Here is a 25164-nt window from a genome sequence, read left to right on the forward strand (position 1 = left end):
GGGAGCAAGGAAGGGACTGGGAGGAGCGGGGATCCAAGCAGAAGGATCATGCCCATCCTTATTGCAGGACATATGCCCAGGAAGGATCCAGGGTTAGACCCAGCCTCCAACTACATCCTCTACCCACCCTTTTCTCTCCTGTTTTAGAGAGGGTATAGGCTACAAGGGAGCAGTAAAGTCACTGTGGGGGATAAATCAGAATCTGCTCTTTTTAAAAAGATAAATCATAAATTACTGACAAACTCTCTGCTAACTGAGAGTCCAGGTATGATCCTTAGTTAAGGAATGCACTTCAGAAATGGTTTAATGTTCCAATGTGGTGCTTTAACATAGCAATTCATAAAATAAGAAAAGTCATTAGAAGTGCACCACCTCCCCCAAAACAAGCACTGTTAAAAGTGGGGATACATTCTTCCAGATTTTTTCTTTCCAGCTGTATGGTAGGTGTGTGAAAGTCTTGTGCAGTATCATTGGTCCTTTTGATTGAATAGATCATAAACATTTTCCAGTGTCATTAAATGCTATCCTACAGCATCACTGAAGTAACTGTGTACTCTTCATACGATGTATTTATAGAATTAGTTCCTTTTTGTTTGGCATTTGGGGTGCTTCCAAATTTTTATGAGTAACATTGTAGTATCGCAAAAAAATCTGTAAGCTATGTAGCTGAATCTTTCTAGTTTTGGAACTTCTATAAAGTGATTCTTCCATTTCTTAAAGTTGAGATTCACTCAAATACAATGGGGTAAGTAATACAACAAAAGAGGTTTTTTATTTTAATAGTTTGAGAAAACTTGGTTGTGAAAGTGGCAAGAGTAAAAGGAAGCATTATAATTTTTATAATTTTCTTCTTCATAAACCTAGATAAGGTTTTCAATTTATGTTTGCATGGTTTGATGATATTATTACCAAGTTTTACAGAACTTTGAGAAATAGAATGAAAAGCCATGGATAATAGGTTTAGGCAAACAATTAAAAGCATAATATTTTCTTAAAATGTTTACCATCAAAAACATAAAGGTGTAATTAAAGAAAATTTGCTTTTATAACTTACTGCATTTGGTAGAAATCTAATACTTCATGTAAATTCATGGGGAGTGGGGCTTGAACTCCTAAGTTCAGGTTAGTTATTTAAAGTATTTTAAGCTACTTAAACTTATTATTGCTTTCCTTATTACAATACTATCATAATGATAATGTGAATTTATAGTCATTGGAGAGTTCTCAGTTGAGTCGTATGGATTTATGAAGCCTTTAAAATGTTAATTTTAAAAAGCTAAAATATTATCTTACTATCCATCTGATTTTGAATTTCTCTTAAATCTCTATTTCCCCCAAGAACTGATAAGTTTTATACCACCTTGAGATCATTAGTAGTTAGAGCAAAGAAAATTTCTTGCAACATAGATATTTGATCATCTAGAAGCATCCACCAAGAAGCCATATAAGCATACTTAATTTTGAAGGAAGTGCTAAACCTTTCCTAATTCCATCTGGTTTCACAGTTTTTCTTTCTGGAGTTAGTAGGACTGTCTGGCAGTCATAGCTGGCTTATTACGAGTCAGTTTCAGGTCAGCCCCTATTTTCTCCTCTAGCCTAATTTTCCAGACCTTTCTCTCTCTTCCCCCTCCTTCCCTCCTCCTCACTCTTCTGTGTGTTCAGATTCAGCATGGAGGCTGCCTCCTGGTCCCCTGAAGGCTGGGCTGGTTCTCAGGGATTTATGTCCCCACAGGACACCTTCCCACTTGCCTCACTGTTGTCTCTGTCCCAGGGAGCCTTCAGCCAGGAAGCAGATGACAGAGCATCCATCCTGGGTGACAGTAGGAGGCAGGACCACGTGGGCTGAGGCGCCAGGTCCTTGGCACATGCTCCCATCAGACTTCACTTACGAAACACAAGAACATCAAAGATAAAAATCATTAAGAATTACAAGATGACAATGGGGGATGGATGGGGGGGAAGGGAGGATCGGCATTAAATCCCAAGAAGGAGGCCTTCCTGAGGAGAGGGAAGGGGTGTATGAAACTATGCTGGTCACAAACCCGTGAAGCTGGCCCTGTATGTGGAGACTCATTTCGAGGAAAATACTGCACTGAAAGGCTAAGTTACCAGTCAGATATCATGCACCTGGGTATTTGAACTTGGGTTCTGCTCTGAACTCTTCGCTGGCCCGTTCCCTGTGTCATGTGAAGCCAGGGCTCATGCTCTGGGCGGTTGGAAGCACAGGGTAAGAGGGGCTGTTTCTTTGGCTTTTCCTGCATGTATGCTGCTTGGGTGAATGAATCTCAGTCAGGTCTTTGGTTTCTGTTGAGGACGGATGATGTTTTACCTATTATTTCTTCTTCTTTTTCTTTTTTAATATTTATGTATTTTTGGCTGTGTCAGGTCTTAGCTGCAGCATGCAGGATCTTTTGTTGTGGCACCAGTGTTTAGTTGCCCCAAGGCATTTGGGATCATACTTCCTGGGCCAGGGATTGAACCCATGTCCTCTGTGTTGGAAGGTGGATTCTTAACCACTGGGCCACCAGAGAAGTCCTCACCTGTTCTTTACATTGGACGATGTTAACAATAAAAGCAGTGTGTCGTCGGTCAGCGTTGTCCTGATTTTTAAAAGGCTTCTCTCATTACATGTGTCATTATTTTTTTACATATTAACTTTGCTGTTTTTGAAAACATTACATCTGTATGGCCCTCCAATGGCCGTGAAAGTGTCAAAATGGACTAGAATAGCAAGTGGAAGAGCAGCTGTGTAATAAGTGCATTCATAAAAGCATGAATCATGCCGCTACCATTTACTGCTGGTGTGCAGACACGGGTCCACAGCAACCAGATGGGCCATGGCACAGGGCCGTGGGCCGGGACAACAGGAAACTGGACAGTACTTGTCCAAAGGGGAAGCTTCCAGTGAGTTCCAACCTCTGGTTGCCCTGGGGGAAGGCAGACCGTGTTGTTAAGGAAAAGCCCCAGATCCACCTATTTATGTAAAAGTTCCCAATTTTTCAGTGCAGGCTGCTGCTGCTGCTGCTAAGTCGCGTCAGTCGTGTCCGACTCTGTGCGACCCCATAGACGGCAGCCCACCAGGCTCCCCCCGTCCCTGGGATTCTCCAGGCAAGAGTACTGGAGTGGGTTGCCATTTCCTTCTCCAGGGCATGAAAGTGAAAAGTGAAAGTGGAGTCGCTCAGTCGTGTCCGACTCAGTGACCCCATGGACTGCAGCCCGCCAGGCTCCTCCGTTCATGGGATTTTCCAGGCAAGAGTACTGGAGTGGGGTGCCATTGCCTTCTCAGTGCAGGCAGTTAGCTAAAAAAAAAAAAAAAAAAAAAAAATCTCAGTGTGGGCCATAACATTTCCATGAACTGGATTTGGGCTGCAATCACTGCTCACTTGTGACCTTTGGTTTATTGGTGCTCACTGCCAGCTGGGCCCTGTGCTAAGGCTTTCATACAGCTTCCCACTTGAGTCTACAACATGGCCCCAGGATGGTTAGTACCCAGGCATAAAAGAGTAACAGGAGTGGAGGAATGACATAAATTGTCCAAGGTCACATGGTTGAGATTTGAACCCAGCTCTTTCAAAGTCTGTGGTTTTACTCCTGTTCTTACTGCCTGCCTCTGGTATATAAGATTCATTTCATTGAGAAGAAATTGACGTTAAATCACTAATACATGCCAGAGACTCTCGTCAGTAGCAGAGATACAGCAGTGACTATTGCTCTTGTTGGGGTGTGTTTGCGTGAATCTAATGAAGTAGAGACAGGAGGGACCCAGAATTTGTTTTGAGCAACAGGATTGCTCTGTTTCCACCCCTTTAGGACCAGTTGCACGTCAGCCTCAGTTTATTCCGCCAGTTCTGTGTGTTCTGCCCCCTGTCCAGCTGGCGTCTGGATTCTCTGTCCTTTTGTCCAGCCTGGCCCACTACTTCACTTCCCACTGTTTAGTGCAGAATTTATTCCCTCATCTCTGCCCTGCACATGTGGCCTGACAACAAAGCAATGTGGCCTTCAACTTGGCCCAGGGGACATGCCCCTCAAACCCAGACCCCACCCCTTCCCAGGCACGACCACAAGAGTGTCACATAAAATGTCTTGCTTCTTAAATGTAGCTACACTTGTGCCATAAAAGGAAAGACAGTTTCATACCAACCAGCTATTATTCTGTCCAGAAAGTCATACATATTCTTACATGCTGAGTTTGGAGTTTTGTTTCACTATTAGGTGTACTTTTCTTTTTTTGTTAGTCAGGTTTGTTGAGGCAAAAATTAAATATGGTAAAACTTTCCCCTGTTAAGATATGTACTTCTTTGAATTTTGACAAACACATGCAGTCATGTAACTTTCACCACAATCAAGATATAAAACACTTCTATCACCCGCCAGAGTTTCCCCCTGCCCCTTGCAGTCAGTCTCCTGCCCTCAATTTCAGTCCCTAGACACCACTCATCTGTTTTTTGTCCCTGTGGTTTTGTCTTGTCCATGATGTCGTATGAATGGAATCATACAGTTTGCAACCTTTTAATTGCTGAATAGTATTCTAAATTGTTCTTTAAGAGAAGTGTTTCCTCACTGGCAACATTAACTTCGAAATTCTAATGAAAACCAATGGGAAATAATGGTTCCTGTTAGAAACTTGTCTTACAAACCACTTCCAAGAGCAGGCCAACGTCATTACCTGAAGCATATCTGAATTCAGAAGCATCCCTTGGTTTATGCATATAATTCATTGACATGCGAGGTCACGCCTAGTCAAAGTAATAACTTTCTTGGGGATCGCGGTGGCAATGATGTGGATAGAGACTAAGGAACCAAGGAATTACCTTGGGAATTGTTGCTGAACTTCCGTCATTCTTATCCCACATAGAGAAATACAGATATAAATGTTTCAATGCATTGCATACTGCTAGTGTTTAATCGGAAGGCAGTGGCAACCCACTGCAGTACTCTTGCCTGGAAAATCCCATGGACGGAGGAGCCTGGTAAGCTGCAGTCCACGGGGTCTCGAAGAGTCGGACGCAACTGAGAGACTTCACTTTCACTTTTCACTTTCATGCATTGGAGAAGGAAATGGCAACCCACTCCAGTGTTCTTGCCTGGAGAATCCCAGGGACGGCAGAGCCTGGTGGGCTGCTGTCTATGGGGTCGCACAGAGTTGGACACGACTGAAGCGACTTAGCAGCAGCAGCTGCTGAAGTAGTGAGACCAAGGACCGTTGGGTCTACATGGAAAATTAGTGTTTCTGGGACACCCTCATGCATAGGTTGACTGAAATTAGCTTACCTGAGTGACTCAGAGGCAAGTTTGGCGAAGAAGGGAAAGAAATCATTTCAGGCAGGGTGAATAGTACATGTAAAGGTCCTGTGGCATTGTGCTATTAGTACATCAAGGTTAGCAAAAACTCAGGGCTGATGCTCAGCTGTTTCCACTGGTCTGACCATCAAGATGGTCAGTATGCATTCTGACTGATGAGAGCATGGGCCTTACCGCTTGGTAAATATGTTTAAATTATCTTCACTAAATGCCTTTAGACCAGTTAGCCTCAGGCAGTTAGGATGTTGCACATTTGAGCCCAACTAGAAACAGGAAGCTGTGTGAAGAAACTTAAACCCAGAGACCCTTGTCCATAATACATATTGGGCTGAGAGCAGCTCCATGCTGACTTCCTAGAGAGGCCAGTTATTATAGTAACTTAACAGTAATAAGTGCCGTGAGCAAAATTGGGGCCCCTAGTTATTTTCCTGTGGCCACCAAGAACATAAGCTGAACTACAACCACTGAGGAAAGTGCCTAGCATAAAGCCGCTCATCCCTAAGGATTAATATTTGTTAATCTGTTGGCAAAGGACATTCAGGCATCTGTTATGTTTTCTTCTGAAGTCCTGTCTGATTAATACCTGTTTTACTACAATAGATTAGGTTTATTAGGTGAGAAATGGAGTATTTCCTGCCATATCAATAAACAAGGATGTCTCAGCCATCAGTGATTCCCACCTTCCAAATGTGAATTTCTGAGCCCAGAGGGCTCCCGGGAAGAGCAATACCTGCTATCTAGCAGCCATCTGCCACTCCCTACTGTGAGCACTGAGGAGTTGGAGAGGAGGATGGGGGATAAAATGTGTGGGGGAAGTGTGAAAAATGCGGGGATACTGGTCTCAGATAGCTGAGATGCATATAAAAGGAAAGATTTCAGTGAACCCAGACTTTTGCATCTTCCCATATGCAGAAAAGTGCTAAATTCCTTAACTTGAGACATCTGGTTTTTCTTAATTAACAATAATCTGTTGATATTCAGACTACCTGCCCTTTCTTGCAAACTTCTATATAACCTGACTCCTCCCTGCAGTTCTCTCAGGGTCACTTGAGATGCTATCTCCTGGGCTTGAAGTCCTAAAATTTTCTACCGAATAAAACAAAACTCTCTCAGCTTCTAGGTTGTGACTATTTTTTTTTTTAAGTCAACACAGGTTTGATTTAACAGGATTCCATTCTGATTCCTGATATTTAGAGAATATTTAATCCAACTCTAATTTTGCAAATGAGAAAGAAAGGAATTTGGCTTGAAGGACCCAGCTAGACAGTGAATGTAATGATGATTGAACTCAAGTTGACAAAATCAGTTTACTCTCCTGTTTTAATCAAAATAAATACTCTCCCATCCTCCCCACTCCCATCCCTCCCAAAGAAAAATGTGTTATGTTCCTGGAACCAAGGCAGATTCAATTGCTGTTTTCAGGTCTCAGTTCAGTAAGGTCCTGGTTTGGCCTACAGCAGCAAGTAGATCTATCACAGATGAAGTGGATACAAAAAGAAAAACCCTCACACCTCATAAAGCTTCAGGACAGCATCTCAGAGAGGTTGATATCCAGTGGTTTTATGAGGCCACCGATGGGGCAGGCCCTCAATCTGTTGCCAGAAGCTCCATGGACCTGTCAGAGGGGTGGGGCAAGGTCCGGATGCTGCTCACTGTTTTTCCAGGATAAAGAAACTGATTTAGGATTAATCTAGGTGGGTGTTGTCTCAGGTGCAGCTAGAACGTTCTTTACTGCATAAACGCCTTCCTTTTATTATGTTTTCCTCCTACCTTGGTGTCAGACATGACTGAGCGACTTCACTTTCACTTTTCCCTTTCATGGACTGGAGAAGGAAATGGCAACCCACTCCAGTATTCTTGCCTGGAGAATCCTAGGGACGGCGGAGCCTGGTGGGCTGCCGTCCATGGGATTGCACAGAGTCGGACACGACTGAAGCGACTCAGCAGCCTACCTTGGTAGGAAGATTCATTTCCAGAGGGTTACATGTCTGGGTTTTGAGACAGAAAAATGTGTGATTGCTCTAATTTCAGTAGGAGAAGGAGACAAGACTTCAGAGCATTCACTACAGGAAGCAGCTGGATTCCTTGCTGAGCACTTTTGCAGTCTAATTAGGGTGAGTTACACAAAATGTAATTTGGCCTGAACTGCCTTCATGCAAAGGTAACAGACTTTCTGCCTAATCTTAGCCTCCAAGATGAAACTGAACAGAGATTGGAAATTAGTGAATTTTAAAAAGTAGCTTTAAGCCCTTCTTGAATTAGCAAGAGTTGCTGTTGTTCAGTCATTCAGTAGCTCAGTTGTGTTGTTGTAGCCACATGTTCCAGGAAACAAACTTACTCAGAAGGACAGTGCAGATAGTGGAGTGCAGTTTATTACACAGGCGGGCCCAAGGCAGAGTCTCCTCTTAGCCAAGGACCGCAACCGACTTTTGTGAAAATCTTATATACCTTAAGTGTACTGCTCAAGCCCACATCCCCAAATTCCTTAAACCTACTGCTGCTACTGCTAAGTCACCTCAGTCGTGTCCGACTCTGTGTGACCCCATAGATGGCAGCCCAGCAGGCTCCACCGTCCCTGGGATTCTCCAGGCAAGAGTACTGGAGTGGGGTGCCATTGCCTTCTCCGCCTTAAACCTAGCCTCAGTTTAATTCAGTTCAGTCTCTCAATAATATTCGACTCTTTGCGACCCCATGGACTGCAGCACCCAGGCCTCCCTGTTGATCACCAACTCCCCGAGTTTACCCAAACTTATGTCCATTGATGATGGCATCAATGGTGATGCCAACCAACCATCTCATCTTCTGTCGTCCCCTTCTCCTCTTGCCCTCAATCTTTCCCAGCATCGGGGTCTTTAAAAATGAGTCAGTTCTTCGCATCAGGTGGCCAAAGTATTGGAGTTTCAGCTTCAACATCAGTCCTTCCAATGAACACTCAGGACTAATCTCCTTTAGGAGGGACTGGTTGGATCTCCTTGCAGTCCAAGGGACTCTCAAGAGTCTTCACCAGCACCACAGTTCAAAAGCATCAATTCTTCAGTGCTCAGCTTTCTTAATAGTCCAACTCTCACATCCATACATGACTACTGAAAAAACCATAGCCTTGACTAGACGGACCTTTGTTGGCAAAGTAATGTCTCTGCTTTTTAATATGCTATCTAGGTTGGTCATAACTTTTCTTCCAAGGAGTAAGCGCCTTTTTATTTCATGGCTGCAGTCACCATCTGCAGTGATTTTGGAGCCCCCCAAAATAAATCTAACACTGTTTCCATTGTTTCTCCATCTATTTGCCATGAAGTGATGGGACCGGATGCCATGATCTTAGTTTTCTGAATGTTGAGCTTTAAGCCAACTTTTTCACTCTCCTCTTTCACTTTCACCAAGAGACTCTTTAGTTCTTCACTTTCTGCCATAAGGGTTGTGTCATCTACATATCTGAGGTTATTGATATTTCTCCCAGCAATCTTGATTCCAGCTTGTGCTTCATCCAGCCCAGCGTTCCTCATGATGTACTCTGCATATAAGTTAAATAAGCAGGGTGACAATATACAGCCTTGACGTACTCCTTTTCCCATTTGGAACCAGTCTGTTGTTCCATGTCCAGTTCTAACTGTTGCTTCCTGACCTGCATACAGGTTTCTCAAGAGGCAGGTCAGGTGGTCTGGTATTCCCATCTCTTGAAGAATCTTCCACAGTTTGTGGTGATCCACATAGTCAAAGGCTTTGGCATAGTCAATAAAGCAGAAGTAGATGTTTTTATGGAACTCTCTTGCTTTTTCGATGATCCAGTGGATGCTGGCAATTTGATCTCTGGTTCCTCTGCCTTTTCTAAAACCAGCTTGAACATCTGGAAGTTCACGGTTCACGTATTGCTGAAGCCTGGCTTGGAGAATTTTGAGCAAACCTAGCCTGGAAAGTGTTAAAGGCAGATACACTCAGGTTACTGCCATGATTCATAATCAGAAGGGTCAGCTGGTTATACATTGTAGCCTACACCAATGGGTGCCATAAAGATTACAAAGGTGATTGACTACATAGGGGATTATTACATTCTTTTTGGCGACAGGAAATCTTGGTATGCAATTTGGTGTTTATCAGTCCAGGAGGCCAGTTCGGCTGTAGGTATGTTATCCCCATGGCTACCAGGCACATAGTCCAAAGCTCACTGAAAGTGCAAGATGGAGTTTCCTTCTTTTTCAAGATGAAATCAGCTCAGCCTGTTCCTTTCCTCCCTCAGTAACAGACTTTCTGCCTAATCTTAGCCTGCAAGATGCAACTGAATAGAGAACTGGAAATTAGTGAATTTTAAAAAAGTAGCTTTAAGCCCTTCTTGAATTAACAAAAGAGTTGAGTTGCTGTTGTTCAGTCGTTCAGTCATGTCTTACTCTTTGCAACCCCGTGGACTGCAGTTTGCCAGGCGTCCCTGTCCTTCACCATCTCCTGAAGCTTGCTCAATCTCACATCCATTGAATCAGTGATGCCATCCAACCATCCTGTCCTCTGTTGTCCCCTTCTCCTCATGCCTTCAATCCTTCCCAGCATCAGGGTCTTTTCAAAGGAGTCAATTCTTCGCATCAGGTGGTCGAAGTATCGGAGTTTCAGCTTAAGCATCAGTCCTTCCAATGAATATTCAGGACTGATTTCCTTTAGGATGGACTAGTTTGATCTCCTTGCAGTTCAAGGGACTCTCAAGAGTCTTCTCCAACACCACAGCTCAAAAGCATCAATTCTTCAGCCCTCAGTCTTCTTACAAAAGAGTAAGTGAATAAATAAAACTCAGTCATTAAAACCTTCTGACCGAAAGCATCTCCCCCGAAGCCTTTGATGAACCCATCCTAGTCTGCTGGTGCCTTTTGTTCAGTTTGGGCAAAAGTGAATAACAAAGTGGTTAAGGGCCTTGTTTGGGGTCTGACATTTAAACAGACCTTGCAGGTGCTGAAGAATCTCTAGAAGAACAATAGCATTCAGGCAGGGAGTCTTCCTCATTGTCAAGAAATGCCATGGCAACATCTCTGTGAAGCTGTGTGTGGGCGGATGGGAGGGAGCCAAATGCAAGTTCGCATGTGTGTGCTAGTGTGTTTCACATGGATCACCCTCCCTTGTAAGTTCTCATGTAACTATATATAATCAGTCACATATGCTTATATCAGCTACCCCAAAGCAGCTTCTAATTGGTACTTCAAGCTCAGAACAAGGAGTGAAACTAATAAATTTATCAGTGAGAGGGACAGAAAGTCTGCACACAATCCTGCACTGTATGAATGAACCTAAGAACAAAAAGGCACTTCTTAACTTAGAGAGCTCTCCAGGCATGGAAGTCATGTGGAGGAATAGAGAACAATCACTGCGATAACAAGCTGGGACTTTGAGAGTGACTTGATTCTTTCTGCAGGTAGAACAAAATTGAAAAGTCTTTTTCAATTTAGTGATTTAGTTTTGACTACAGCTTCCTTGGTGGCTCAGATGGTAAACAATCTGCCTGCAATGTGGGAGACCCGAATTCGATCCCTGGATCAGGAAGATTGGCAACCCACTCCAATTTTTTTGCCTGGGAAATCCCATGGACAGAGGAGCCTGGCAAGCTGCAGTTCATGGGATCACAAAGAGTTGGGCAAATTTCACTTTACTTCACTTTTGATTACAGCAGATTCAGAGTAAATTTTCACAATTTAGTTGTTTCAGTTGTTGTTCAGTCACTCAGTTGTGTCTGTAGTGATTTTGGAGTCTAAGAAAATAAAGTCTGTCACTGTTTCCATTTTTTCCCCATCTGTTTGCCTTGAAGTGATGGGATTGGATGCCATGATCTTGGAATCCCAGCATTGTCATTGAAATCAGGAAACTTATTTCCACTTCAGGATCTCTCACTAGTATCCTCAACCTGTAGAGAATGGGCCCTACCATTACTTTTGAGGATGATGGTACTACTTTCACCAATGTAATTCTCAAGAGCTTGGTAAAGAAAGCGTATCCTGGGTTCTCTTGAGGTACATAGAAGATGGATGAATGGGATGCCTGTGGTAATTCCACCTCAGCATTCAAATACCCCACGCACTGGATCCTCTCCTCATATCCTGACTGCTCAGAGTATATGAGGAGCAGGAATACTGGCATCACCTGAAGCCTGTTAGAAACCCAGAATCTTGGACTCTCTCCCAGACTTTACTGAGTTAGAATTTTAACAAGACCTCCATGCTATTTATGTGCGCATTAAAGCTTGAGAAGCACTAACCTACAGTTATGCCAGCGAATGTCTGGCATCTCAGCATCTTGCAGTGAGGCCACCCCTGAGCCCAGGTATCAGTCACCTAATTGAAAACACAAGGAAAATCATTTCCACCTGCTCAGCCTGACATGCTGAATTCAGAGTTTGGGGTACACACAAATACCAGTAATATCAGCCTGATGTAACATTATGTTTCTCTCTCCTTGGCCTGGACCCCCTATTCTACATGTTTTTGAAAATAAAAATCAGCAGTATCTTCCCCATCTTTTGGTGTGTTCACCTCCTCCTGGGTTTGTCTTCGTAATTACATTCCAGGCTAAGCAATTACTGGAAACTGGAATCTAGACAAAAGCTTGGAAACAAATAGGGGTGGCAGAACTGAATCATAAGGAGAATGGGTTCCCTTAGCAAGGTACCCCCTGAGAAATGGAATATTGCCTGCCATGTTAGTAAACAAAGGAGGTCACAGTCTTAAGGGATTGCAGCCACTACCAGACTACAGCCACCACCTGCCAGTGAGCTGGTGGGCCCTGAGGAACTCAGGAAGGAAAAGAATACCTGCCTTTTGGCAACCACCAGACTGCCATCATTCCTCATGGTGAGCCCAGAAGAAACTCAGGATGTGAAAACACGGGATCCTGGCCCCACATATCTGAGTTGCATATCAAAGGAGTGATTTCAGTGAACCCGGACTGTTGCAGTTTCTCCTACTTAGAAAAGTGCTAAATTCCTTAACTTGAGATGTCTGATTTTCCTTAATTAACAAGACTTCTGACATTCAGGCCACCTGCCCTTTGTTGCAAAACTCCTATATATACTAGCTCCCTCCTTGCCTCCTGGAAGCAGTTCTCTCAGGGTTACTTGAGATGCTGCCTCCACGGCTTGAAGTCCTAAATATTTCTGCCAAAAAAGCACATACAACTTTTAGGTTGTGAATATATTTTTAGTTGACACCACTCCAGCTATGATCTGTGGGCGTCCCCGGCCAAGGAAAGGATGACCGCATCAGGAGGGAAAGGAAAGACTCCTTCCGAGGCATTCAGACCCCCCTGTTACATAAGTTGCATTTTACAGGCCCAAAGTTTTACGTGAGAATGAATGAGGCTGTGAATTAAACCAATGCTGTAATTCAGCAACCCAGAGCTATGGCCGTGTGCCCTGATTCCTGCCAATGAGAGATGGGAGGAGACAACCTATTAGGCATTGGGGATTTCGTCCTTGCTCCCAGTAGGCTGTGTGACAATAAAACTTTATTTAGGTTGGTGGACCTATGGGGTTGTATTTTGCCCATCATGGTAATAGAGTAAAAGGTTGAAAAATTCTCGAATTAGATCCTACATTTTAATTACAAATGTCATTATATGAAATATTGACTGAATCTGATTTAAGTGTTTGCGGCAAAATGTGAAATTTCAACACAGCCAAATCATGTGTTGCATTTTTGAAAAGTTTTATCTACATCTTCCAATAGCAAGATTTGGGTCACCATAATGTGAGTTGAGGGCTTCCCGGATGGTGTTAGTAATAAGGAGCCTGCCTCCCAATGTTCTTTGCAGGAGGTGTAAGAGACAAGGGTCTGATCCCTGTATTGGGAAGATCCCATGGAGGAAGGTATGGCACCCCACTCCAGTATTCTTGCCTGGAGAATCCCAGGGACAGAGGAGCCTGGTGGGCTGCAGTCCATAAGGTTGCAAAGAGTCAGACACAACTGAAGCAACTTAGCATGCATGCACAATGTGAGTTGATTTCTAAATACAGAGTAAGAAAGGTTTGCAAGTAAAGGGTTATGACCAAGTGCCCTGATGTATTTGCAAAAGGCAGCCCTGGGAGGCTGAATGGATGTGATTCCTGCCTGAGAGTTGACTTTCCCTCCGTTTCCATCAGTTGCTTCCCTCTTCCCCCCAAGGCAGTGACTGGGAGAGTAACTCTCTAGCTGGGAGTGGTTATTGCACAGGGCACTGTGGGTGTGGTTTAGAAGTAGGGGTGGGGAAGTGGATTAGGGATGTGTGGACCAAAAATGTCACCATATTAGTAAACTAAGGATTTTGCAACCATCAAGCTACAACCACTGAATCCACCCCCGCCTAGGCATCCTGAGGGGGCTCAAGATGGAGAGAAATGGGATACTGGCTGTAGAGAGTTAAAGTGCATATCAGAGGCATGATTTCAGTGAGCCCAGGCTCTTGCATCTTCCCATACAAAGAAACGAGCTGAACTCATTCACTTGAGAGATCTGATTTTTCTTTAATTAATAGTAGTCTTTTGATGTTCAACTACCTGGGTTTTTTGGGGTTTTTTTGTTTGTTTGTGTTTTTATTTTGCAAAAACTCCTATATGTCCCTTACCTCTTTGGAGTGATCCTCTGAGCTATCTGAGAGTTTGCCTCCTGGGCTTAAATCCTCAGCAAGTGCACCGAAAAGTGAAAGTGAAGCCGCTCAGTCATGTCCGACTCTCTGCAACCCCATGGACTGTAGCCTTCCAGGCTCCTCTGTCCATGGAATTTCCCAGGCAAGAATACTGGAGTGGGTTGCCATTTCCTTCGCCAGGGGATCTTCCCGACCCAGGGCTCAAACCTGGGTCTCCCACATTGCAGGCAGACGCTTTACCATCTGAGCCACCAGGGAAGGTGTTAAGTGCACTGAATAAAACTCAGTTCTCAACTTTTAGGTTGCGCATTTTTCCCCCAGCTGACAGTGGGAATCCCTCCCATGTCTTTTCCACAGAGAATGTTCAAATAATCCTAGATAACCAGAGCTTTTGACTTGTTCTACCACGATTATTAGTGAATTAAATGGTCTTTTGGGGGGAACCTGTGAGATTTTTGGTCTACAGGAAGAGGAACATTTATAGCCCTCTTTACCTGATTTCTATCCTAGGGTTTACAACAGTAATTGAAGGGGACCTCAATGAGGGTCCGGATCAGGATGTTGGCCAGAGTTGGGGAAAGAGAGAGGAGCCTGGAAACTCTCTGAAGAGATTCAGAACAGAGCTTAATGATGTTGCCATGGCTGCAGATAACAAAAAATGAAATGCTTCCATTTGCTGCACAGTGTACATGCTCAGGGGACACACATTTTAAGATTGATTCTCTGCAGAGCTGAGAATTTAATATGTCAGCTTAGCGGTAATACCGTCAAGAGCATCACTTTTGTACCTGCCTTGATGAAGGCCAGCTCTGGCCTGGGCTCAGACAGTGCGTTTGTGCCTGGCAGGTCCTCCTCAGCCTAGGGAGCATTCGAGGTCCTGGCTCCCGCCTCAGGCTGGCTTCCTGGCACTCCCTTGGGGTTGGCTCATCTTGTCTGTTACGGCTGGAGGGCAGCCTCCTGGGGCTGTCGACCTGAGCAGAGGGGACCCGAGACACAGTGGAGCCCTTTCCTGTTTCCCGCAGGCTGGATGAAATCCCCATAAGTGCTTTTTAATTTCAGCCATGGGGTCCTCTGTTCGTGGTTCAGGAGGGAGAGTCACAAAGCGAATATGACAAGTATTTCATTTTATGGGACGCTTTCTGAAGCCCTTGTTAGAAGAAGGGATTTCAAAAGATGAAACGATGAACTGCACATCACAGGTGTTGACCAAGCAAAGCCACAGCCCAGGAACCGCCACAAAGCTCGGGGCCTGGCTGGGAGCACAGAGCAGCCGCTTTCAAAGGAGATTCTTAGACAGAAAGTCATAACTTATTCATGCTTCATAAACACGCAGAGGCATTCAGGTCCCTTAAACACAGTATGCCACTTCACTTCAATTAACAGCAAAGTGGTGCCATTTGCTCACAAATTCTGCCAGCTTTGGTATAGAGAGAGCTCCTGCAAGGAGGCGGCTAGCCATCAAACCCAAAACTCTAGCAACTGATTTGAATCCAAGAATTGCCAGCCTCCTTGGCCACAGGAAAGACATTTGGGGCCATTTCTGTTTTTTTCTTAATTTGGAATAATTTGTTGTGATTAACCAGAAAGTCTTATTATCTGAGCTTCACTTGATAGGTAAGAAGAGATACAGATTAGAAATAGCAAACCTACTAGAGAAGATGTGTGTGTGTATTCAGTTGCTCATTTGTGTCCGACTCTTTGTGGCCCCATGGACTGAGGCCTGCCAACCTCCTCTGTCCATGGAATTTTCGAGGTAAGAACACTGGAATGGGTTGCTATTTCCTACTCCTGGGGATGTTCCCGACTCAGGGATCAAACCCACGTCTCTTGTGCCTCCTGCATTGGCAGGCAGATTCTTGACCGCTAGGTCCACCTGGGAAGATCCTGAGAAAGTGAAGAAGCAGAAAACTCGATATCTAATGACTGGATGTGCTGTCTGGTCGGAATCAAGAGCTGGGCTGTCAAGAGCAAATTTTCCCAAGGCCTAAATGGCTTCAGTTCACCACTCTATGTAACTATAGGCATTTGGATGGGGACAAAACACCAACATTAAGTGGCTCAGTGGAAAAGAATCCGCCTGCCAATACAGGAGACAAGAGTTTGATCCCTGATCTGAGAAGATCCCACACTGAACAGCTAAGCCCATGTGCCACAACTATTGAGCCTGTGCTCTAGAGCCTGGGAGCTGTAACTACTGCAGCCCACGTGCCTAGAGCCCATGCTCTGCAACTCGAGAAACTGCTGCAATGACAAGCCTGTGCACCACAGCTTATAGAGTAGCCCCCACTCACTGCAACTAGTGAAAAGCCCATGCACAACAAAGATGCAGCATAGCCAAATACATAAATGCATAAAATTATTTTAAAAAAACAACAGGATACTCCAGCACACGTGACAACCAAGTAGGTCTTTATTGATAATGCTCTTGCAAGCCCTTGTTGACACAGCACACCTCAAATAACTCAGAGAAATAGCCCCTACCCTTAGTCATCATGAAAACCAAAACCACCTCCAAACATTTCTAGAATCATATGGCTGGAAGGCTCTTTGGGAGATTACTTTGTCGAGTGACTCTTGAGTATTATTACCCCGCTCTCCCCTACCCACCCTGCCATGGGGCATCTGGAAGTGTTTGGAGGTGGTTTTGACTTTCATGATGAATAAGGGTAGGGGCTTTGTGACTGCAGTTAGAGCTCAGGAATTCAGGGACCTTAAACATCTCGCCACGATGAGCAATTCTGTCCAAGAAGAATTGTCCCAACTAAAAGTCAGTAGTGTTCAATTTAGACCGATTGCCACCTTATACGGATGAGAAAGCTGAGGCTCCGGTATGGAAGATCTTTTGGCTAAGATCATCCAGGTTGTGTTGGAGCTCTTTGTGAGGAACTGGGGACACGGACCACAACTATTTCTTCTTATACCACAGTCATACTTAGCACAGTGCCTGGTGTGTCATCAACTCTCAGTAAATGTCATCTGTTACAATCATCAATATCACCATTACCTTCCTGAGTTAAGCTTATTCTCTTGCAAGTGATGACGGTTCCTGGGGTATAGATTAGAGATACAAATTATAGTTTCTAATTAAAACAGGAAAGCAATCAGAAAAATACAAAGGTCAGTACACTGAGACATGACATTCAGAATCATTCAGTTAATTCCAAGCAGACTGTCTCAGTCTGAAAGGCCACACTCAGGGCAAATGACCATATGGTGGCTTGGTTGGTGGCATCTACAGAGTGCTGAAGAACTACCCTTTGGCCCAATTGTCTTTAACTTAAATGATCTGGAAAAGAGAATAAATCACACATCATGTCTACCCAGAAGTGTGTCAAGCATTAAAAACAAGTCAGAAATAAGTTTCAAAATATTAGTCTCCAAGATGGAAAATAAAAATATGACTTCATGAAGAATGTTGGCAGTGCCACTCCATGTTAATTCACATAGACTTCTGAGTCCCTGGCTTGATAGAAATACTTTTAGGCAGGCTAAGATTTTAATTAAAATGGGAAAAGCCTCACTGCACTCTCTCTAATGATCATTATGTACAAGGCTCATAAGGTTGGAAGCAACTGGGGAGGATTTGCAGAAGAAATAACTTTGCACAGAGCTTCTGAAGGCTGGGGGAGTCCTGGGAAATTATTTCATTTAAAACCATTACTTTATAAGAAAAGAAACCAAAGCCTCAGGAGATGACATAATTTACCCACATCCTACGTAGTAATTGACATAATTCAGCACTGCCAGCCTCCATCCAGGACTGCCCTCACTATACCTCTAGAGAAACTGTAGAAACTGGTGATGGTTCCTCTTATCTTGTTTTTTTTCTACTCAGTCTTAAAAGGAGAACTTTTTCAGATACCGAGGGTTTCTGATATGCTCATTTCCTGAGCTTTTTTATGCTTTGAATATTTATATGTAATAAGACGATCTTCCATCATGGGAAATGATGTCATGTTTTTCCCCCAGAATCTCTGCAGCATTCTGGAGAGGCATTTATTTGTAAAGAGAGAGCTGGTCAAGCCTAAGGCCAAGGTCCATTCCAGTCCCACTGCTGTTCCACCTTCACATTGCTTAGAAGCCAGTCTCTGCTCTTGCAAGCTGACTGAACCGGCTGGTGTCAAATAGATTGTGCAACTGAATGAAATGTGGAATAATTGCACCTTCCCATTAATCAATTATACAAGACTCAGAGTCATCCTTCCCTTAAAAGCCAATTACTTCAGCAGTGGAGATCTCTCCCTTTCCATTAAATATGTCAGAAGTTAAGCTGGAAAGAAATCACATGGGTTCATACATCAGTGAAAGAGAAGTTCACTCACACAGAATAATGGGAGTGAGAACAACTTGAAACAGACTGAATGCTAACCGACTGGTTGCCTACTCTTTCTTGCCTACAGAAAACAAAACACAAGTAAAGCTCAGTTATTAAGGGTAGAAGAAAGAGAACAGTCAAGAGATTTCCTTGGAGAAAATGCTCCAGGTTCTTTTGCATCCCCAAGATTAAGCTCTGTCCTCATTTATGATAATGATTCAAAGTTTTTCGATTAGGTAGGACCAGTTGCTTTTCAAATGTCAAGCTCTATCGTCATCAGCAGCAGCATGTCGTGTCCATCTCTGCATCCCATGAGATGATGTTTTAGTCGATTGCGGTCCTATAACAAAATACCACAGACTGGGTGGCTTATAAAGAGCAGAAGTTTACTTCTCATAGTTCTGGAGGCTTGAAGTCTGAGATCAGGGTGAGGGCCCCCCAGTTTATGAGGGTGCTAATTTCTTCACATCCTTGCCGATACTTATAATTTTTAAAACTTTTTATTTTGTTTTGGAGTATATTAGATTAACACTGTTGTGATAGTTTCAGGTGAACAGCAAAGGGAATCAGCTGTACATATTGCATGTATCTATTCTCCCCCAAACTCTCTTCCCATCCAGGCTGCCACGTAACATTGAGCAAAGTCCAGTGTATCTGACTTTTTGATTATAGCCACCCTAGTAGGTCTGAAGTGGTATCTTGTGGTTTTAATTTGCATTTCCTTGATGCTAATAATGTCGAGCATCATTTCAGGTGCTTACTGGAAGCTTGTGTATCTTCTTTGGATAAATTTCTGTTCAAATCCTCTGTCCATTTTTAATTAGGTTATTTAGACTTCTTATATATCCTCACATGATGGGAGGGGCTAGGGAGCTCCATGAGTCTCTTTTATAAAGGCAAGAATTCCATTCATGAGGGCTCTACCCTCATAGACCTAAGCACCTACTGCCATCCCCTTAGGTATTAAGATTTCGACATATGAATTTAGGGAGAAGACAAATGTTCAGACCATAGCAGATAGTGAGAACACTGTGCTTTTTAATCTATTCTTGAATTTGAGACCAGAGTGGTAAGTAGTGAGAGCTGTTTATGGTAATGAGATGGACTCTCGGTGTGAAAATTTGAGTCCACATCTTAGTTCAGAGATCTTCATTCTCTCCTTAAGGCTTCCTGATCAGCTGGATACACTCAGTGAGGTCAGACCCAAGACCTGCTGAGGAGTCTACAGTCCTCAGAAGCCTGCGTCTCCATCTGCCATGCTGGAGTCTCGCTTCCTGGGAACCTGTGGAGAGGCCTCTAGATCCTCCTGGGATTCTCTACTTTTCTGTTTTCAGTTATTTGGGACTTAAACATACCCCCAAATGCATAGGCAGAGTCCATAGGCTCTGAGAGTAGGGGATCCTCCTTTAGTAGGAGTTTCCAGGCTTGCATTTAGTTTGGGGAACTGTGGGGATCATTTACTAACGGCTCTCAGAGTGATGTGCGTAACAGTGATATCAGAGAGTATAGGAGCAGTATTATCTGTAATACCATTGAAGCTGTTTATTGAGTGTTTACTAAGTGCTAGGAACTATGTTAAGCATTTCACAGTCTTTCTTTCTTTGTACTTCTAACAGCCCAATGAGGTGGATGTTATCCCTCTTTTACAGGTGAGAAACTTAAAACTCAGAGGTGAAATAATCTGCCTAAAGTCATACACAGCGAATGGCAAAGCTAAGATGGAAGTCTGTCTCACTCTGGGACTACTTGGCCACTACTTTCTACAGCTCAAGTAAATAAGAAATACTTCGTATTTAGAGAGTCAAGACCCATCCTTGGAAATTAGTAGGAAAGACCTACAGGCACAAGCTATCTTCCCTTAATCTGGCCCAGCTAGCTGGCCAGCCTCAGGCGGGCTGGCTTCTGACATCTGTGGGCTTGCCCAGGTTGTAAATGACACCGCACATGACTAAATGTCTAAATATTTTAAAATTATAAATCCAGCTAACACATAGTTAAATACAGTATGTTATCTATTTATTATTTAAGTATAGTTGGATTACAATATTAGTCTCATAGTGTTATGAGACTAATACTCACTAGTACTCATTAGTACTCATCACAACATAGTGATTCAATATTTTATAGATTATATTACATTTAAAGTTATTATAAAATAATGGTGGTATTTCCTTGTGCTGTACAATATATCCTTCTTGCTTACCTATTTCATACATAGTGTTAATAGTTTATATCTCTTAATTCCCTATCCCTATCATGTCCCTTCCACTATTTCTCTCCCCGCTGGTAATTATTAGTTAGTTCTCTATATCTGTGAGTCTGTTTTGTGACATACATTCATTTGTTTTACTTTTTAGATTCCACATATAAGCTATAACATGAGTATTTGTCTTTCTCTGACTCATTTTGCTAAACATAATAGTTCCTAGGTCCTTCTGCAATGTTACAAATAGCAGAATTTTATTCTTTTTATAGCTAAGTAATATTCCAATATTCTTCTTCAAATGTCAAATTTGTAGAAGCCAAGTTGCATACTGAGGTAAATTCAAAGCCTTGAGTACATGTGTGCTAAGCTATTCAGTCATGTCTGACTCTTTTGCGACCCCATGGACTGTAGCCCACCAGGTTCCTCTGTCCATGGAATTTTTCAGGCACACACACACACACACACACACACACGAAGATCCCCTGGAGAAGGAAATGTCCACACACTCCAGTTTTCTTGCCTGGAAAATTCCATGGACAGAGGAGCCTGGCAGGCTACAGTCCATGAGCTTGGTGAACAAATCAAAATGTTGGGAGGATTTTTTGTCTTGTGATTGGAGATGGCATGTAAGCTCTGAGACCACCACCTGCTCCCCCACCGGCAATACCTTGCCCTGTGCATCTTCCATTTAGCTATTCCTGAGTTTATCCTTAATAATAAAAAAAAAAACCCATAATAATAAACAAAGTGTTTCTCTGAGTTCTGTGAGATACTCTAGAGAATTGCTGACCCTGAAGAGGGGGTTGTGGGAGCCCCTTAAATAATAGCCTACAGACAGGAGTATAGGTGGCCCCTGGGACTTGCCAGTGGCATCTGAAGTGGGGGCTATCTTGTGAGACTGAACCCTTAACTTGTGAGTTCTGCACTAATTCAGGGTAGTTAGTGACAGAATTGAATCGTTGGATGTCTGGTTGTTCTCAGAGAATTGGAAAATTGTTGGTGTTGGAAAAACCACACACATTTGGTCTCAGACATGGTTTCAGAAAACACCCCACAATGTATAAAATATGCCTTTTTAAAATAATTTTTTAAAGAGAGACTAGTTTTTAATGTATTTATATATTTATTTATTTGGCTGCATCGGGTCTTAGTTGCAGCATTCAGGATCCTTTTTGCATCATGTGGGATCTTTCGTTGCATCGCACGGACTCTCTAGTTGTGGCGCATGGGCTTAGTTGCTCCGTGGCATGTGGGATCTTAGCTCCCCGATCAGAGGTTAAACCTGCATCCCCGGCATTGCAAAGCGGATTCTTAACCACTATATCACCAGGGAAGACCCAAAGCTACATCTCTTAGATAAATTGAGTGACTGAAGCACACAATTTTAATTGCAGGTGTGATGTGGATCCTGGAAAGAACAGGCCCAAGGCTGGGTACCTCTTGTCCAGGTCTAAGAGTGGTACTGGCTTCAGGAACATCAGGGATGGTCTAGCATAAATCTAACTCTTTGACTGGAAAACATGGCTCAGACAGCATCTTTATAAAAGACAACTTACTGTGAATTGGGGTGATGAATTAAATGAAGTCACAGTAAAACTTAAAATTGAGCTCTGCGATTTGATCTCATCTTTGCTGTAGTAATTCAGTTTTTAAGTTACCATTTGGCATGAAAATTACTTATCCCTAAACTTGGGCAGAATGATTGACTTTTCTTGGGTGTGTATTTAAACTCTATTAGACAATATAGGTTTGAGCTTCTAGGCTTAACAGAAGTACAGTTTATCTTTGGAGAAATGTGTTAGTCACGTTTCACCCATGTAGAAACATCCCTTGCCGTTTGAAAGGAACAGTTCTCCAAACGGAAGTAGGTTTTCTGATTTTAAACATTTTAGGTCAAAGACAAAAGGTTAAGATCCCTGGTATACAGAGTTTACTTATGAGTAAGATAAAAATGAAAATGCAGTAGAAAAAAAGGAAAAGGACACGAATCAACACTTCACCAAAGAAATATAAATGGTCAACACATGTTATAAAAGATACTCAACCTCACTAATCATTTTAAAAACACAAAACAACAGGTGTTGTTTTGTGGGCTATCTTTTTTTTTAGCCTATTAGATTGGGAGGGGAAAAGATTGCTAATATGAGAAAACAGACTTTCCCAACCTGCAGGATGAAGTGTCAAGTGGGTAGACAATTTTGGGACATGGGAACAGCATATAGTGTTTTCTGCTATGATTGGAAATGTTCAAAAACATTGATTTGACAACTGATTTCTAGGAATTCATCCTAAAGAAACACAGTCCAAACACATGAATAAGGATACGCCTTGCCACAGTGTTTATTAGAATACAAAGCTGCATATTCAAGAGTCCCCAAGTCCACCATCTGATACCAGCTGCAGATATGGGGAGCCCCAAGACTACCTTCAATTTCAGTAATTTGCAAGAAGGACTTGCAGAACTCAGCAAAGCCATCTCAACAAAGCCATTACTCTAACAATTAAATTTTTCCCAGCAGAAACATGGATTAAAATCAGCCAAGGGGAGAGGCACATAGGGCTGGGTTGAGGAGACGCCAAGCACGGTTTCCAGATACTCCCTCCTGCTCCCTCAGTGGACCAACTTCTCCCAGAAACTGTATATGACAATATGCATGGCATATCACCAACCAATGAAGATCACTTGGGATTTGGTGTTCAAAAATTTTACTGGGGCTTAGTCACATAGACCTGATTGACCACCTGCATGGCTGATTTTAATCTCCAGACCCTCCAGAGTTCGAGCTGCTACTATATGACTCAAGGACCCCCAGCCATAAATCACAAGACTATCCAGTATGGCCCAAGGCCCCCAGATAAACAAGGACACTCTTATCAGCCCAGAGCGTTTGAAGGTGTCTAATGGATTTTATTCTGTAGATGGAGAAGATTCAATGAAGAATCTTAATAAGGGGTACCAGGAGTAATGTGTGCTGTAGACAATGTTACCTATAAGGGGTACTAGGAGTAATGTGTGCTGTAGACAGAATGTTACCTATAAGGGGTACCAGGAGTAATGTGTGCTGTAGACAGAATGTTACCTATAAGGGGTACCAGGAGTAATGTGTGCTATAGACAGAATGTTACCCAGGTTAAAGATGTAGACAGGATCTCAGTGCTTGAGGTTAAAGACGTAGACAGGATCTCAGTGCTTGTTAATTCCTGCCCCTGGTAGCACTGCTTCCCACTGAGGCCCAGTCTCACATGTACATCTAAACTGGCTGCCATCGCTTCTTGGCCTTTTGGTTAAGATCAAGTGAACTGGTTGCCATTATATTTAGGTTGGTGCAAAAGGTTGGTGTGGTTTTGCCCCGTTGAACTTTGCTGTTTGATATCAGCTACATTCTTAAAGAAATGTGGTTATGTTATACATCATTTTAATGAACACTTCTCACTTTATGTTTTTTGGCTAATGGTTTATTACTTGCTGTGTATTTTATATTTATTTTAGACTAGGGAAATGATGTTAGACAAAAATCAAATTCGAGCAGTTTTCTTATTTGAGTTCAGAATGGGTCATAAAGCAGCAGAGACAACATCAACAATGCTTTTGGCCCAGCAACTGCTAATGAACATACAGAGCAGTGTGGTTCAAGAAGTTTTACGAAGGAGATGAGAGCCTTGAAGATGAGGAGCATAGTGGCTGGCCATCGGAAGGTGACAATGACCAATTGAGAGGATCATCAAAGCTGATGATCCTCACAACTACATGCTGAGTTGCCGAAGAACTTGACGTCAACCATTCTGCATTCATTTGGCATTTGAAGCAAATTGGAGAGGTGAAAAAACTCATAAATGTGTACCTCATGAGCTGACTGCAAATCAAAAAATCATTGTTTTGAAGTATTGTCTTCTCTTATTCTGTGCAACAACAATGAACCATTTCTTGATTGGATTGTGACGAGCGACTACAAGTGGATTTTATACAACAACCAGCAATGACCAACTCAGTGGTTGGACTGAAATGAAGCTCCAAAGCACTTCCCAAAGCCAAACTTGCACCAAAAAAAGGTCATGGTCACTGTTTAGTGGTCTGCTGCCCATCTGATCCACTACAGTTTTCTGAATCCTGGCAAAACCATTACCTCAGAGAAGTATGCTCAGCAAATTGATGAGATACACCAAACCTGCAATGCCTGCAGCCACCTTGGGTCAACAGAAAGGGCCCAATTCTTCTCTATGACACACTGACCACACCTCATACAACCAATGGTTCAAAAGTTGAATGAATTGGCCTATGAAATTTTGCCTCATTTGCCATATTCACCTGACCTCTCGCCAACTGACTACCACTTCTTCAAGCATCTCGACAGCTTTTTGCAGGGAAAACGCTTCCACAACCAGCAGGAGGCAGAAAATGGTTTCCAAGAGTTCGTCATATCCTGGAGCACAGATTTTTATGCTACAGGAATAAACAAATTTATCTCCCTTTGGCAAAAATATGTTGACTGTAGTGGTTCCTATTTTGATTAATAAAGATGTGTTTGAGCTTAGTTATAATGATTTAAAATTCACAGTCCAAAACCACAATTACTGTTTCACCAATCTAATATTAAAACACCCAGTTCTACTAATGAATGGGCTCTGGAATGGGACTAGTTGCCAAGAGCTTAGTGTCTGTGGTATGTGCTGTGAACCTGGGAAGCCCAAACCTTCCCCTGGGTGCATCTTTTTTTTTTTGCCTCATCTACCTGACTGTGTCCAACTCTGTATCTGC

At 42.9% G+C, this 25164-nt stretch overlaps 1 protein-coding gene across 2 annotated transcripts in view; it reads left to right on the forward strand.

Annotated features, from left to right (window-relative positions):
- The window catches only part of SKA1 (spindle and kinetochore associated complex subunit 1), an 85671-nt gene extending 60731 nt beyond the window's left edge, over positions 1–24940 (forward strand). Inside the window, exons 8-9 of one of the 2 annotated variants that reach the window (XM_081562102.1) lie at positions 19852–19973; positions 22688–24940. In XM_081562102.1, coding sequence (XP_081418228.1) covers positions 19852–19973; positions 22688–22700 — 135 coding nt within the window. In that variant the 3' untranslated portion in view covers positions 22701–24940. Of the gene's footprint in view, positions 1–10744; positions 11052–19851; positions 19974–22687 lie in introns of those variants that run through there. The other variant, XM_081562113.1, reaches the window with a different exon arrangement.
- Positions 24941–25164: the final 224 nt, after the last annotated feature.

This window comes from Giraffa tippelskirchi, chromosome 14, assembly GCF_054371585.1.
Source record: "Giraffa tippelskirchi isolate mGirTip1 chromosome 14, T2T-mGirTip1v1.2.pri, whole genome shotgun sequence".
NCBI classification, from domain to species: Eukaryota; Metazoa; Chordata; class Mammalia; order Artiodactyla; family Giraffidae; genus Giraffa; species Giraffa tippelskirchi.